Below are 14440 nucleotides of genomic sequence, written 5' to 3' on the forward strand. Positions count from 1 at the left end.
TTGAAGAAAAAATATTTGATCACTGCTGTCAAATATTAGCAGTCCAGGTATGAGCATTTATCGGCTTCCTGTGGTCAGTCTAAGCTGTCTTCCCCATAACTTCAGATTTTGAGGGCAAAAATTCCATAGCAGTTAAGGCATCCATACACTTGAGTATGTTCCCTTTGGCCTGCTTGCCTTGCCAAATCCTTAAACAGTGGCAGGCAGACCCGTCTTGCTGCCTTCCCAATCTCTCTGGACTTGCTGTCTATACTTGGGTCTAGGTCTTGCTTATTGTACCTAGAAGGGATGTTTTTTTTAAACTGGTAGGCCTTGGATAGGGAGGGTTAAAGCCTTGGCTACCTCTTGAGAACTTTCAGTTTTTCCACCTTTCCTGAGGCACTAAATCTGCAAGAATTTATAGAAAGTACTCAACCTCATCCTGGTCCTCCCAGTAGGTTTTGGGAATGTGTTCAAAGTGTCAGGGATTATTACTCCAGGGGCTTAGAAGGAATTTTATGGTAAAGGGGTCCTTAATCCTTTTTAAAAGCCTCCACACTAGCGACAGTGGAATCCATGTGAAAGTCTGATAGTCTAGGGCAGGGGAATAGTGGGGTTTGAGTAGGCCTTTCTGTGCATGCCTGTGTGGGCACCATCTGCCCCAGACCCCCTAGGATGCTGTGTATTGATGGGGGTGTTGGTCCCAAGGACAGGCCCCTGGAAACGTGGGTTTGAGGGAAGTCAGGTAACAGCCCAGGGTTCCACACACAGGAGGTAGACAGCCGTCAGTCCACATGGGGACAAGGCTTCTGGAGTCTGGCAGCCTGTCCCCTCCCCCAGCCTCCTTCAGTCAGGAGTTAGGGTAGGAAGATTCCAACCTGACTTGTGCAAGGGCACAGATCAAAGTCCTGGGTTGGATGTAGGGCCCCAACTACACCTTTGCTGGAGTAGATAGCTCAAACATAACACTCACAGCTCAAAACTTGCAGCATCCATTAAATCGGGAGGCTGGGGGCTGATATCTGGAGCCAGAAGGCAGATAATGGGATTGACAAGGGGGGAGATGGAGAGAAGTGTTACACAGCCCCTCTTTCAGGTACTACAATCTGGGCTTCCCATGGGTGGGGCTGCCCAGTGCAGTACTGGGTTACAGCCTGAGCCCTGCCCCGTCCCATACCCTTAGTCTGCCTCGAGCCATCCTACCCCAGACTCCCTGGTGAGGGCCCCCACTTTCGTGTCACGTCTGAGCTGCACCTGCAGTCTCCCTGCCTTCCTGGTCTTGGGCAGGAGCCAGAAGGTTCCATGTAGGGTCCTCCTGACCCACTGTCCCATCCTGGACCTCCTCCCCACTGCCTGGGCCTTCACCCAGCTCCAGGATGGTGGGTAGGTGGCCCTGCTTCGGGGAGCGCTTGCGCAGGCTGAGCAAGAAAGGCTGGGGCAATGAGAAGATGTCCACGTTATTGCCCAGGTCAATCCACGTGACATTGGGAAACTTGCTGGGGTCCTTAAGAGTGTCGGTGAGGTCACGCAGCAGGGCTCGTGTCAGCCGGTTGCCATTGAGGGCCAGTGTGGTGAGGTGGGGCAGTGTGCTGAGTGCCGGCAGCAGCTGTAGGACCATGTCATCTGTGAGGCCTGTGAAGCCCAGCTCCACGCTGTCCACCTGCTCCCCACATCGCTGCAGGTAGCTGCTCACCCGCTCCAGGTCACGGGAGGTCAGCGGGATGCCCGACAGATCCACTGTGTTGTCCAGAGGGCTCCCAGCCAGGACAGCCTTGAGGCTGGAGGGGAGAAGGGACATCCCATGGTCAAGCAAGGAGGCAGGCCTTTTCTCCGGAGGCAGCAGTGACGACACCATGCAGCCTGCCTCTTCTCCAGGGATGGGAGGAAACGGACCCCTAATCCCTGGCACGTCTCAGCCTGGCTGGGTCCAGCTGGCTGGAGCCTGAGGGACCACGGGAGAAGCCCAAGTGTTTCTGCAGGGACTAAGCGTTCTGCTGGTGTCACAATGCCTGGACTTGTAGCTTCTTTTCTTTCCACTCAGGATGACCTTTAGTCGTTCCTTAACCTCTCTGCCTGTTTTTCCTGAAAAATGGAGCTAACTGAGTGCTGCTACAGGGTCCTTATGTGAAGTAAGTTAATAAGTGCAAAGTATTTAAAACAGTGCCTTGTTTAGGTGAGTGATGAATTAATCAGTTGGGCTGAGCTTCCTGCTTCCCCAAGAGTGGCACAGGATCTGAGGCTTCCTTTTTCAAGGCCATCTTCCCCACCAGATGGGGATTCCTTAGGGAGAGCCCTGCAGGACAGCAGGCGGGGAGCCTGGGAGCTGTTGGCTCCCGGAGGCTGAGAGCCCTCCTCTCTGCCTGCTGCCACTCCTGCTCTTCTTTCTTCCTCTGCCCTTTGCTCTGGGGCCATAGCTCCCCATTTCCAGGTACCCCAGACAAGCTCTTAGGCCCCACTTGGGAAGGAGAGGGAAGAGGGAGGGATTGTTCACAGCCTGCACACATTAATAACAGCAGCCCAAGCAGGATCACAGCTGAGACTTCCTCTCTGCAAAACCCGTCCTCAGGATCTCCTGGAGCTGGAAGGCTGCCCACAGTTTGCTCATCTTGCCCAGCCCCAGGGAGTTTGCAGGTAAAGCTCTCAAGGCATGACATCTAAGGGCTTGGAACATTGCCTGACATTTGTTTAGCGTGATTTAAGTGTTGGCTGTAATTCTTATCAATGTCATTAATAAAGCAGGCCTGTTACACCAGAGCGTGGTGGTTAACAGCCTGAGCCTGGGGTTTGAATCTAGTAGCCCTGCCACTTACTAGCCGGCTGACTAGTCAAATGGCAGAAGTTACAGCCCCTAGCTTGGTCAATCCTTCAGCAAGTGTTTGTTAAGCTCCTAGTAGGTGCTGCGTGCTGCCCTAGGCACTGAGGCCACAGTGGTGAACAAGATGGGCAAGACCCCTGTTTTCATTCTGCCCGAGGGGGGCTAGACAACAGACAAGGCAATGTGAGAGTGAAGTGAGAGAATAGCTTGGGAGGCATGGCTACTGAGGGAAGGCTTCTCTGAGGAGGTCATATTTGAGCTGGCACGCAAAGAAAATAGCACGCCATCAGAAGGCTTTGGTAAGAGTTCCAGCAGGAGTGCAAGTGCAAAGGCCCTGAGGCTAGAAAGAGCTTGGTGTGTATGAACCAGCAGGAAGGCCAGTCTGGCTGGGGTGTGCGAGAGTGGAGGGGAGAGACCAGAGGGGCTGAGGGCCCATCACATAGGGCCCTGTTTGCATTTCACTCAGTGTGACCTGGAAGCCACTAAAGGGGAGTGAGGCTTCTGAGGAACAATGAACTGAGTGTATGTGTGTATGTGTGTTGGGGAGATAGAAGAAGAGGCCCCTGGATCCCAGCAGGGCGACTCAAACTTCTAGCTCTTAAATCCTAAAGAAATGGCTAACAAAGTCTCACGGCATTCCAGGTTCCATGGGTCCTCCTGGCTGCTCTGTCCCCAGATATGGCCACTGCCCTCAGCCCAGTGAGAGCCTCAGTTCCTCCACCTGGGAAGGCCTCCCCTAGGATTCATCTCCTGCCCCCCGACCCCCAGCTTGGAGGGTGGGGTTGTCCAGAAGGGAAAGAGGAGCTAGAGAGCTTTTTTCTCAGTGAGGGGGTGGTCCTTCCCTCCCCAGCTGCAGGACCTGGAAGGATGAGCCCACGGCAGCATCAGGCCCTGCCAGTCTTTCAGAACCCAAGGTGCTCTGCCCCCATGGTCACTTGCAAGAAAGGCAGAGGTGCTTCCTCCTCCAGAAAGCCTTCCTTCCAGCTCCCCTCCACTTGCTTCCTGTCACAGCACACAGATTGTGTCCCATGTGCCCCTCCCCCCCAGTTTTCAGAGGGCCACAAAACCCCTGAGGCTCCTCACTGCTGCAGGGGCCAGGGAGATGCCTGGGATCTGGGTTCCCCTAGGGGATATCCAGGAGAATTAGGGGGTGGGGGTTCCAAGAGTGTGTCCATGTTCAGTGCACCAGGAATTAGAAAACTTATGCCACCCCCTGCACCCATCCATCAATGGGCCCAATACTCCCCAGCTCCCACCCCACAGACCAGGGCCCTGCCTCCCATGCCTCTCATGGCTCATGCCCACCTGAAATGCCCTCCTGCTGGTTTCTCTCACCTCTGAATTTCACCTCCTTCAGGCAGCCTTCCAAGACAACCCTCTCTGGTCCAGCTCTTGTCTTCACCCCACTGCCCCGGGAGCGGGTGCTGTGCACACACCCAGCCTGCCATAGACTGACTGTGGGCTGCTCTTATAGGAGGCTGGGTAGGGTGGGGGGAGGAGGGGCAGGGCAAAAACACTTCAGGTGACCATGACTCACCAGGCCTGTGGCTTCCTCTTCACCAGCCCGCGGTGCCGCCTCCATTGGGAATGGGGGCTCAGATGGTATGTCAGCTGCCGGCACAGCTTCTCCATGGCGCCCAGGGCATCGCCTTCCTGCAGAGGTAACCACAGGCGGGGGGTCCCTGTGTTGCTGGAGCAGGATGGGGGGAGCCCAGTCCCCATCTCCAGCTTCCTGTCCCTGCAGGAAGAGCATGGCACCCCCAGGCTGAGTTGAGGGAGGCCTGGTAATTGCTGACTCAAGGTGGGTGCCCTTAGCAGAGAGCAGTGGTTGCAAACTGATCTGCATAGTAGTTAATAGTTTTTGTGAATTAGTTGCTAATATCAAAAAAAATGGAGATTTATATAAAAGTCTGGATTCCAGGTGACCTGACAATTGACTAGAGCTGAGTTGCCAGCTGATCCCTTAGCCAGGATTCACCATGGTCCTTGACACTCCTCAGCATCCAGGGCCATTCTGCTCATTCACTGGTTCAACAAATATTTACTGAGCCCTACTAGGTGCCAGGCACTTGTTCTAGGAGCTGGGGACACAGCCATGAACAAATGTACTTGCTCTTGTATTTCACATAGTAGAGGAAAGTGAAATATTTTTACCATGTCTTCTTCCTCTGTCAAAAGTGGGAAAATGAATGAAGGGGCCACGTCTTTCCCAGCCCAATTTACTCATCTTTGTTACCTGTCTGGCCCATCAGCATTTGATTTGAAACCCTGGGTGCTATCGCCTGAATTTTGTCCCCCCAAAATTCTTAAGTTGAAGCCCTAACCCCAGCACCTCAGAATGTGACTGTATTTGGAGACAGAGCCTCTAAAGAGTAAGGTAAAATGAAGTCATGTGGGTAGGCCCTAATCCGGTGACTGGTGTCCTCATGAGAAGAGGCGAGGGCACAGACATGTACAGAGGAACGACCACGTGAAGATAACAGGGCGAAGAGGCCATCTACAAGCCAAGGAGTGAGGTCTCAGAAGGAACCAACCCTGCCAAGCCCTTGATCTTGGACTTCTGGCTTCCAGAACTGTGAGAAATAAATTTCTGTTGTTTAAGTGGTATTTTGCTATAGTGCCCGAACTAATAATACTCTGGGTTAAAGGGTGCAGCAGAGAGATACTAGAGAGACTCCAGCTCCATTCCACGGGAAGTCAATTCAACAGTCACTGAGCCCTGGGAGAGTGAGTGGCCAAGAGCATGTGCTCCTGCCAGATGGTCCAGTGCCAGGGTCAAGGGCCGGAGTGCCAGGGCTTAGATGCAAACCCACGTGTGATAGCAACATGGATGTGGTGAGGTTCAACCATCAACCCACGTCCGGTGCTCGGCAGAGCACCTGGCACAGAGTGAGCACTCAGTAAACTCTAGCTTGACTCTTATTATCATCATCATCACCACTCTGCTAATGGAGAAGCAGCATACTGAGTAAATAAGAGCATGAACTTGGCACCAAACTGTGGATTCAAATCCTTACTGTGTGACCTTGGGCAAATCGCTTGACCTCTCTGATCCACACCTGTGAAGGGGTAATAGTACTCACCTCACAGGGGATTTTGTGAGGATGAAATGAGTGATTACTTGTAAAGTGCTCTGAATACAGCTCAGCGCATAGTAAGCTCTCTAGGGATGCTCAGTGAATTAATACTGTGCTGTACTGTAAGAGTAGCAGCAACACACGGAACTCTGGCAGGGTAAAGAAGGAAGATTACTTCCGCCCAGGCTCAGATTTGAGGCTTTTAAGAACAGATGGACTAGTTTGTCCCTTATCCAAGGGCTTGGAGGATTAGGGGGGTGTTACAGGTGTGGGGGCAGGTGACAGTCTGAGGCCTGACTTCTTGCTACTTCCATGGCTACCACTTTGTTCCAAGCTACTATCGTCTGTCATGTAGGTTAGTGCACACAAACATTACACTAGGGCTTTATGGAATTCCCACAACACCCTAGTGTAGTAAATGCTTTATTGTTCCCATTTTACAGAGGAGGAAACTGAGGCTCAGAGAGCCAGGGCTGATGGAAAGGCAAGAGGAGGAGACTGAGGGAGGGAGACAAGAGATAGGAGGTAGGAAGAGGGGAGTTGAGTGTCCAAAGAGGCGAATATCTGCACAGGAATCCAGCAGACCAAGGAAGGCCCAAGACTGAATGGGTTTAGAGGAAACCTCTGGTCTCTAGTTCTCCAAGAGCCTCATCACTTCCTACTGCCTAAGCCTGCCTGGGAAAGAAGCAAATGTCACCTGCCACTCCAGGCAACTGCATTTACAACCCCTAGAGCTGACATGTCCTGATTCCTCGACTTCATTTCTTGCTAAGCCTAGACGTATGGTGTGTGTGATGGGAAATAATGAGTAGTGAAGCAAGCAGGGGCTCCATCATGGGGGTTGCAAGGGAATTCCCCGGAAGGGGAAAAGCAGGGTCACATGTGCATTTTAGGGCCACCCCTCTGGGAGATGGAGAAAGGGGTGGACTGGAGGCAGAGAGGGTGACTCAGGGCCAGGCCCATCTGCTTATGTGTGGTTTGGGGCATCCCCACCAGACCCATGGAAAGGGCTGAAAGTGACTGAGGCCACCACACTTGACTGACAATGCACAGGACGGAGAGGGTATGGGCAGGGAGGGGATGAGGAGGGATCTTGGCTTTGGGCTTGGGACCTAGATAGAAGGCAAGAGGCTCTGAAGAAGCGGGTGAAAAGGCAGGACAGAGGGATGACCGGCTCATGTGGGGCCATGTGGAGTTTGAGGGGCCTGTGGGACCTCCAGTGGGGAGATGTGATTACATTTGTGAGGTTGGGGCTCAAGACAGGTCCGGGCTGGATGTGTTCATTGACATCTGATTAAAGTCCCTGGCCAGGAAATGAACCACGGGTGAAGGAAGGGGGAATAGCTGCAACCTCAATGGGGCAGAGACATACTGGACATGAAGGGACAGAGAAGCAGAAGCAGAGCCACAGACACCGAGGAGAAGGGGGGGTGGGTGGGACTGCAATGAGGGGGCCTTGGACAGCACGGGCTCCGGGAGGGGCGGTCATGGTGGGGGCCAGAGTGAAGGCCAAGTTTGGAAGCCAAAGGGAGAATGGGAGGTGACAATGGGTATGGTGATCTAGAGCCACAGTTCTTCACCTGGGACTCACACACTGGGATCACCAGGGAGCTTTAAAAAACAGCTGCCTGGGTTACCACAGCAATGGGTGAGCAGTTCGGGTGCGGGTGTTTGAAAGCTCTCCAGCTGATTCCCCTGTGCTGACAAGGTGGAGAAGCACTGCTTCATACACTTTAAAACAAGAAGGAACAGTGGGTGGGATCTAGTGGTCTGCCCAGCGTCTCTCCTGGGACTACCCCAGGACAGAATGTTGCCAGTCTCCCACAGCACCTATTCCAAAGCTGAAAACTGAGCTCCTCAGCTTCATTTCCTTCTCCAGCCAATTCCCATGTTTTCTAAAATCAGGGACCATGGGCTCTCCCTCCATCATCAGGCCTGGGCATCTGGGCCTTGAAGGAAGAAGCAAGAGGAAGAAAAGTAGGCAAAGCAGCCGCCGCAGAGGCCGCAGCGTGCCGGCACTGCCACCAGGGGGCATCCGTGCGCAGGGCCAGGCACAGGGCTGACGGCTCTCCAGCCCCCCTGCACCTGGGAGACGCCCGGAGCCTGTTCCTCTTCCACTAAACCGGCACAACAGATATAGTCACTTAACAGAGGTGATTTGAGACTAAACGCGAGCTAGTATCTTCACAGAAGTGAGAGCTCCCCTCTGCTTGTCTGGACTAAGTAAACAACAGCTAACATTTCTAGAGCGTCTACTATATATGTTACACATCGTCTCTGCATTGCACACATGAACTCACAACAATCCAATGAAACACGGGCTACTGTTATTCCCACTTTACAAACGAGGGAACTGGAGCACAAAGAGGTTGAGCAGATTGGCAAGCCACACAACGTGCAAGATGGAATCAGGATCCAAACCTCAGCAAGCTCTGAGGCTAGGGCTCCCAAACTTCCATCCGGGCCTGTGCTCTGCTCTGCCCTACTGGCGATAATCTTTTGCTTAGGTTAGTTCAAGACGTTTCTATCAACTGCATGCAGAATAGCCATAAGCAGGCCCCTCCAATTTTTTCTCAACTCCATCCCTTTTTGAAGCCCCTTCTAGGCCGCCCTCCAGTGGAGAACAGGACAAAGCAGGCCAGGTCCAGACATGGAGTAAGAAGAGAAGGTGGGGAAAGGAGGAAATGCTGTTTCTGTGTGGTTTCAGCAGTAAGAAACAGCTGCCTCGCAGGTACAAAGCAGCTAGTTGTGCAACCCTACGCGCCCCTTGTGCAACCCTGCCTGGGGAGCTCTGACAACAGTCCATAGGCCCTGCACCCACCACTCTGATCCATTTTCTCCTGGTCCCTCTCTGGGACCTTCTGAAAGTGCTGCAGTCCAACAGCCCTTTTGTGCAACCAGACCCCACTCCCACACGACAGCTGAGTGGTCCAGAAGTGGGCATTGGCAGAGTGCAGCCAATCAGCCCTTTCCTGGGAATCATGATGAGACAGGGACATACACCTGACTCCTCAGGGCTGGACACTAACCTATAATTGGGGAGCCACCTTGGCCTTATTTCCTGCCCTATGGCCTGGGAAAGAGGGAGTGGAGAGTGTGGTGTCGGGTAGGGTAGGGTGGGAAGAGGTAGCAGAGGGGAGAAGTTTGCGCTGTTTGTCTGTAGTTCTAGTCCCTCTTTCAAGCTTGGCTGCCTTTGGGCCCCACAAGACTCCTCAGTATCAGGATAAATTCTCTTCCTAGCTTGAGGCAGCCCGAGTAGGCTTCTGGTACTTGCAGCAGAGTCCTAACCTACAATGGAGGCTCAAAAGCAGTTTTCGGAATCAATTCTGCAGCTCTTCCTCCCACCCATGAGAAAGGCAGGAGAGGGGCAAGTCAGGGGTGCCGGGCACTGCACTGCAGGGTGGAGTGTGGGTCAGGGCAGCAGCCTCTCGGGAACTGCCCAATGCTGGAGGCCCTGGAGAAGAAGCTGAGGGACTCTCACTCACCTGTCTGGGAAGATGCTGAAGGCAGACTTGCACTCCCCTCCAAGAGGGGTCCCATTGTAGGGACATTGCCCCATCTCTCAACTGTCAGGCAGTGACACCCACCTGCCATCTTCACTACCCCAGGCACATTTGTTTGCTGACCCCAGGAGCCAAACAAGCAATGCCATCCACTGCTATATGCCCAAAGGCTTCCCTCATTCATTCATAAATTCATTCAGTCATCAAATACCGACTGCCTGGCCTACTCTGCACTGGAGACCATGTGCTATGTTTTCTGTTTACTGTCTCTTCTCAGTCCATTCTCTGCCCTTTCCTGTGCTCTGAAGGCTGAGCTCCACAGACGGCATCACACACCCAGCCCTTTTGCCCCTGGCTCCCATTTAGGTTAAACTAATGGGAGCAATTAGGAGAGAGATCGGAAGGCAGGGAGAGAGAAAGGTCAAAAGATTTATTTTTTTTCATGCCCTTCCTGCTTTAACATGTACGGCAGCCAGCTTCCAAGAGAGCCCCCACGATCCTGGCCTCCTGCTACTTGTGTGCCCACGTAGTCTCCTTCTGTACTATCTCGGGGCTGATTTGGGCCATCAGTAGAATATGGCAACAGTCATGGTATGTTATTTCCGAGACTAGGTCATAAAAGATATTATGGCTTCTGCCTTGCTTTCTCTCGGATCACCCACTCTGGGAGGAGCCAGCTGCTATGATGTGAGGACACGTAAGCTGTCCTATGGAGCAGCCCACATGGCAAGGAACTGAGGCCTCCTGCCAAAGACCATGGAATGTGCCGTCCTGGGAGTGGGCCTGCCAAGCTCTGTCAAGCCTTCGGATACGTGCAGTCTTGGCCAATGTCTTGAGAGACCCTAAGCTAGAACTACCTAGGTAAGTTGCTCCAGAATTCCTGACCTACAGATTCTGCACAACAATAAATGTGTGTTGTTTTAAGCCCTTAAGTTTTGGGTAACTTGTTATACAGCAATAAAAAACAGCACGGTTCTGGAAGGCATTCTCATCCTGGCTCCAGCAACACAGCTTCCACCCATCACCCCTTCTGTGGTAACAACTTCCTGCTGCTGCTAGAGTTTGGGGTCTCAGTGTCACCTGTTCATTTCCTTCATCCTGCCCACAACCCTGGCAATAGCTCCTGAATAAACTCTCTTAAAAAATCACAATGGAAAGGGTCTCCTGCTTCCTGGCCGGCCCCTGCCTGGTGCAGGATGTAACTGTGAACAGGACAGATGCTGTATCTTATCCTGCTGCAGTTTATATTCCAGTGTGGAAAGCAGACAATATGTTAACCAACAAATAAATAAGCAAGATAATTTTGGAGACCAGTGAGTGAAATGAAGAAATAAACAGGGCCTGAGATAGAGGCTGACCGGGAGACCAACGCGAGGTAGGCTGATCAAAAAGGCCACTGAGAGGTGACGTTCAGGCTGAACCTGGAGGACAGGGAACCTCAGACAGAGGAGACAGGTGTGGTCAGGCACGACAGTGAAGTCCCTAAGGTAGGAAAGAATCTGGATGCCCCAGGAACAGAGAGGAGGCCCGTGTGGCTGGAGCAGAGTCAGCAGGGTGGAGAGTGAGAGAGATGAGATGAGATGGGAAGTCCTGGCAGGGCCAGGTGAGGAGTTTGAGTTTTACTTAAATTACAACACAATGCTGCATGGAAGCTTTTTTAGCAGGTACACATATGATCCAATTTACCTTTGCAATGGCTGTCTGGCTGCTCCCAGAGCATAGAGAGGAGGCCCAGTAGTCCTGGGAAAGCAGGACATGGCCGAGACTGGCCAGGCCCCGGGGCCTCCAGCAGGGCTAACCCCATCTGGCTGACTCCGGAAATCTGGGTGGGAGGCCAGTCTGGTAATTTCCAAGACTCTGAGCCCACAAGGGCTGGGGTCTATGGTTGTGTCTTACTTGCCACGTGTCCCACAACTGACCTGCTAGGTCTGAGGCCCCTGCTTGGCATGTGGTCAGTGCTCACTGATTAGTCACACCGCAGCTTCTGTGCACGGAGTGCTTAGCTGTGCCAGGTACACACCAGTGCTTCGAGAATCATGTCACTGAACACTCAGAACAGCCCTACAGGAGAGAGTATTGTTGGGCCCACCTCAGTGGAGAAAATGAGGTTCAGCTAATTAAGTGATCTGAGAAAAGTTATTTGCATGCAGTGAACAGAATGTTTGTGTCCCCTCATTTCATATGTTGAACCACAATCTCAGTGTGATGGTGTTTGGACAGAGGGCCTTTGGGAGGTAATTAGGGTACGCTGAGGTTATGAGGGTTATAAGAAGAGGCCAGAGAGTTAGCTCTCTTTCTTTCTGCCCCGTGAGGACAGAGCAAGAAGGCAGCTGTCTGCAAACCAGGAAGAGGGCTGTCACCAGGAACCGACCATGCTGACACTCTGATCTTGGACTTCCAGCTTCCTGTGAGAAATCAATTTCTGTTTATAAGCTACCCAGTCAATGGTAATTTGTTGTAGCAGCCTGAGGTAAGACAACCCAGGTATGGCTCCTCTTTTCCCCACCCAGATGGAAGGGACAGATCGCAGTGCTGGACCCTTGGCCACCCCTCCTTCTTAGGCCTGTCCTGTTTCTGGGGTCTGACATGCGCAGTTAACCACCTGCAAGCCCTTCCTGTATGGAGGGAGGCAGGGTGCTTGGTTACTCCCACAGGCCCCTGCTCCTCCTGAACTGGCTGCATCCGTGTGCGCCCCAAGTGAGCTCTGACAGCCCAGAGACCCAGCATCTGAGCACTCTGACCCATGGAGCATTGGGGCCCAATTCCCACCTGGGGTTCTCACCTGGGGTGTGGCCTTTCTCAGATCACTTCATTACCTGAACTTCACCTTCCTCAACACTAAACTGGGCATAAAAGTAACATCTCTCCTATTGAGCTGCTTTGAGTGGCCTATAGCCTGTCACCCTTCCCACCTGTGGGTAACTAAATCCATGCTCCAGAAAAGGCAGGGGTCTGGCACCTGCAGGGTCTCCTACAGGCCTGGTCTCAGCTCCCCCATGCTGAGCCAGGTACAATCTGAATGAGTAGAGGGTGGTTCCAGAGCCAGCCTATTCCCGCGGCTCCTGGCACCGGCTCCCCTTCCCTGGCCTTGAGGATCGCAGTCACCAGTCCTCCTGACAGGCTCCTACCTTCGCCTATTTGAGCCCAGCACTCCTGCCTTCTGCTGCATCCCCCACCAACCTGCCCCCAACCTGCTCCCAGCCCTCATAGCTAGCCCCCAACCTCCGAGTCTTGGCACCAAACAGTCCAGAACCTGGAGAGAAGACCTAGACAAAGTCCCAGATGGCAGCTCAGCCCCAAGCAAGGTTCCAGCCCCCTGGGTGACCCTGTTCAAGTCCGCATTCAGGCCGAGCGAGAGGTGGACTCGGGAACCGCCTCCTCACTCTTATCCCAGATCCTACTCTGAAAGAGGAAGCGTCCTCCCAGCACTCCTTGGACCTGCTCTGGCTTCCTGCCCCTGCCACAGAGGAAGCACTTCTTTTGGAAGCTGCTGGAAAATGAGGGATGTAAGAGAAGGAACCAAAACAACATAGAGAAAAGCTCAAGCACGCAGCTGCCCCTACCCCTGGCCCTCCCCTTCCCTGCGAGGGTCCCAGTGGGCATGTCTGGGTAAGCCAGCCTGGCACCCAGCAAGTTCCGTGGCCCAATCTGGGCCCTGGAGCCAGGAGGAAGAGGGGCAGACGCTCCCATCCAGAAGGGGCTGAGCAGAGCTTGTGGAGCCCAGAGAGCCCTGGAGCTTTTCCTGCTCAGCTCTGGAAGCCAGGCAGGTGGGGGACATGAGTAAAGTGGGTGGGTATAAAATGACACTCAGCCTCAGGGAGAAGACAACTGGGAGTGGTGGGGACAGGCAAACCTGAGAGCACCATGCAGGGCCATGCTCCACTTACATGGCACCTTTATGCAAAGAAGAAAAAGCCCGCCTCTAGGCAGACATAATCTTACACCAGTGCCCATGGCTTGGTGGGCAGAGAGAGCCGGATTTGAACTGTCTCCTGTCTCCCCCAACCTCTGCCACCTCTGTTTGCATGTCTTTGTGCAGGGCACAAGCTACAGAACTGTACATGGTGGCCTTGGCCCCACAGAACAGGGGTGGCTACTCAGCTCCAGCCATACAGAAATGAGGGCTTCATGTTGCTGGAGCTCCGCATTTTTCAAGGGCAGCTGAATATAGGGATTGTGTGAAATATTCTGATTTTGAAATGTTGGCAGTGAATCCAGATTTAAAACACCCCACGGTCCAAACAAAACCTGTGCTGGTGTTGCCAACGTGCAGCCGCCGCCACGGATGCCGGGCCTCAGGACAGGGGGCCCCACAGGCCTGCCCTCCTGGAGCCTGCGTGCGGGCCCATCCTCCTTGGGCACCGAGCTGCTCTGCTCAGAAAGGCGACTGCCTCACACTCCCAGACCTGGCTCGCTCGGACCACAGCCTCCCTACCGGCTTAGGGCAGTGGATGTAGCGGGCCAGGCTGATGATGAGATCGTGTGTGATGGGGTCCACCAGGTTCCGGAAGCTGGCGTAGCGGTACAGAACATCGTCCAGCGAGGTCGATTCCATGCCTAGGTCCTGCAAGAGTAAAGGGTGCCCAGAGGTCAGGGGCAGTCCCGCCCTGCCCTCCAGTCCCACCCAAATACCCAGAGCAGCCCCTTGAAGGCGGCTCAGCCTCTCCCTGGCAGAGCCCTGGCAAGGGAGGCGACACCCCCTTCGAAGAGGCTTCCCAACCTGCAAGGAAGCATCTACAGAACTTCCCCCAGGGGGCCAGGCAAGGTCCTCCAGAACTGGCTTCCAGTTTATCGTCCTCTCCCAAGATAGCCCCCCAGCCATCACCTAATTCCCCAAGAAGGAAGCCAATGATGGGTGGCCAGGTGTGGCGCTCGTGGCTGTTTCTTCATCTGGGACAAACTTTCAAAATGGCACGAACAGTAAATTCCTCTGCTTTGTGACAGGATCATGTATTGATATTTGTTTTCTTCTTGCTTCTGAAGTCATTTTTACTGCTCCTCTGACCTAACTTCAGTGTCTCTTTGTATTGGGGGGTTTCTGAGTTGTGGGATTGAAGGCAGAAGCT

The 14440-nt window shown here is 53.5% G+C and overlaps 1 protein-coding gene across 1 annotated transcript in view; it reads right to left on the minus strand.

The window, feature by feature from the left end:
* Nucleotides 1-106: 106 nt before the first annotated feature.
* LRRC75A (leucine rich repeat containing 75A) overlaps nucleotides 107-14440 on the minus strand; it is a 43942-nt gene continuing 29608 nt past the window's right edge. The window contains exons 2-4 of the mRNA XM_033090123.1: nucleotides 13810-13938; nucleotides 4332-4447; nucleotides 107-1757 (exon numbers count right to left, since the gene is read on the minus strand). Coding sequence (XP_032946014.1) covers nucleotides 1217-1757; nucleotides 4332-4447; nucleotides 13810-13938 — 786 coding nt within the window. The 3' untranslated portion in view covers nucleotides 107-1216. The remainder of the gene's footprint in view (nucleotides 1758-4331; nucleotides 4448-13809; nucleotides 13939-14440) is intronic.

The sequence above is a fragment of the Rhinolophus ferrumequinum genome, chromosome 21, assembly GCF_004115265.2.
Source record: "Rhinolophus ferrumequinum isolate MPI-CBG mRhiFer1 chromosome 21, mRhiFer1_v1.p, whole genome shotgun sequence".
Classification (NCBI taxonomy): Eukaryota; Metazoa; Chordata; class Mammalia; order Chiroptera; family Rhinolophidae; genus Rhinolophus; species Rhinolophus ferrumequinum.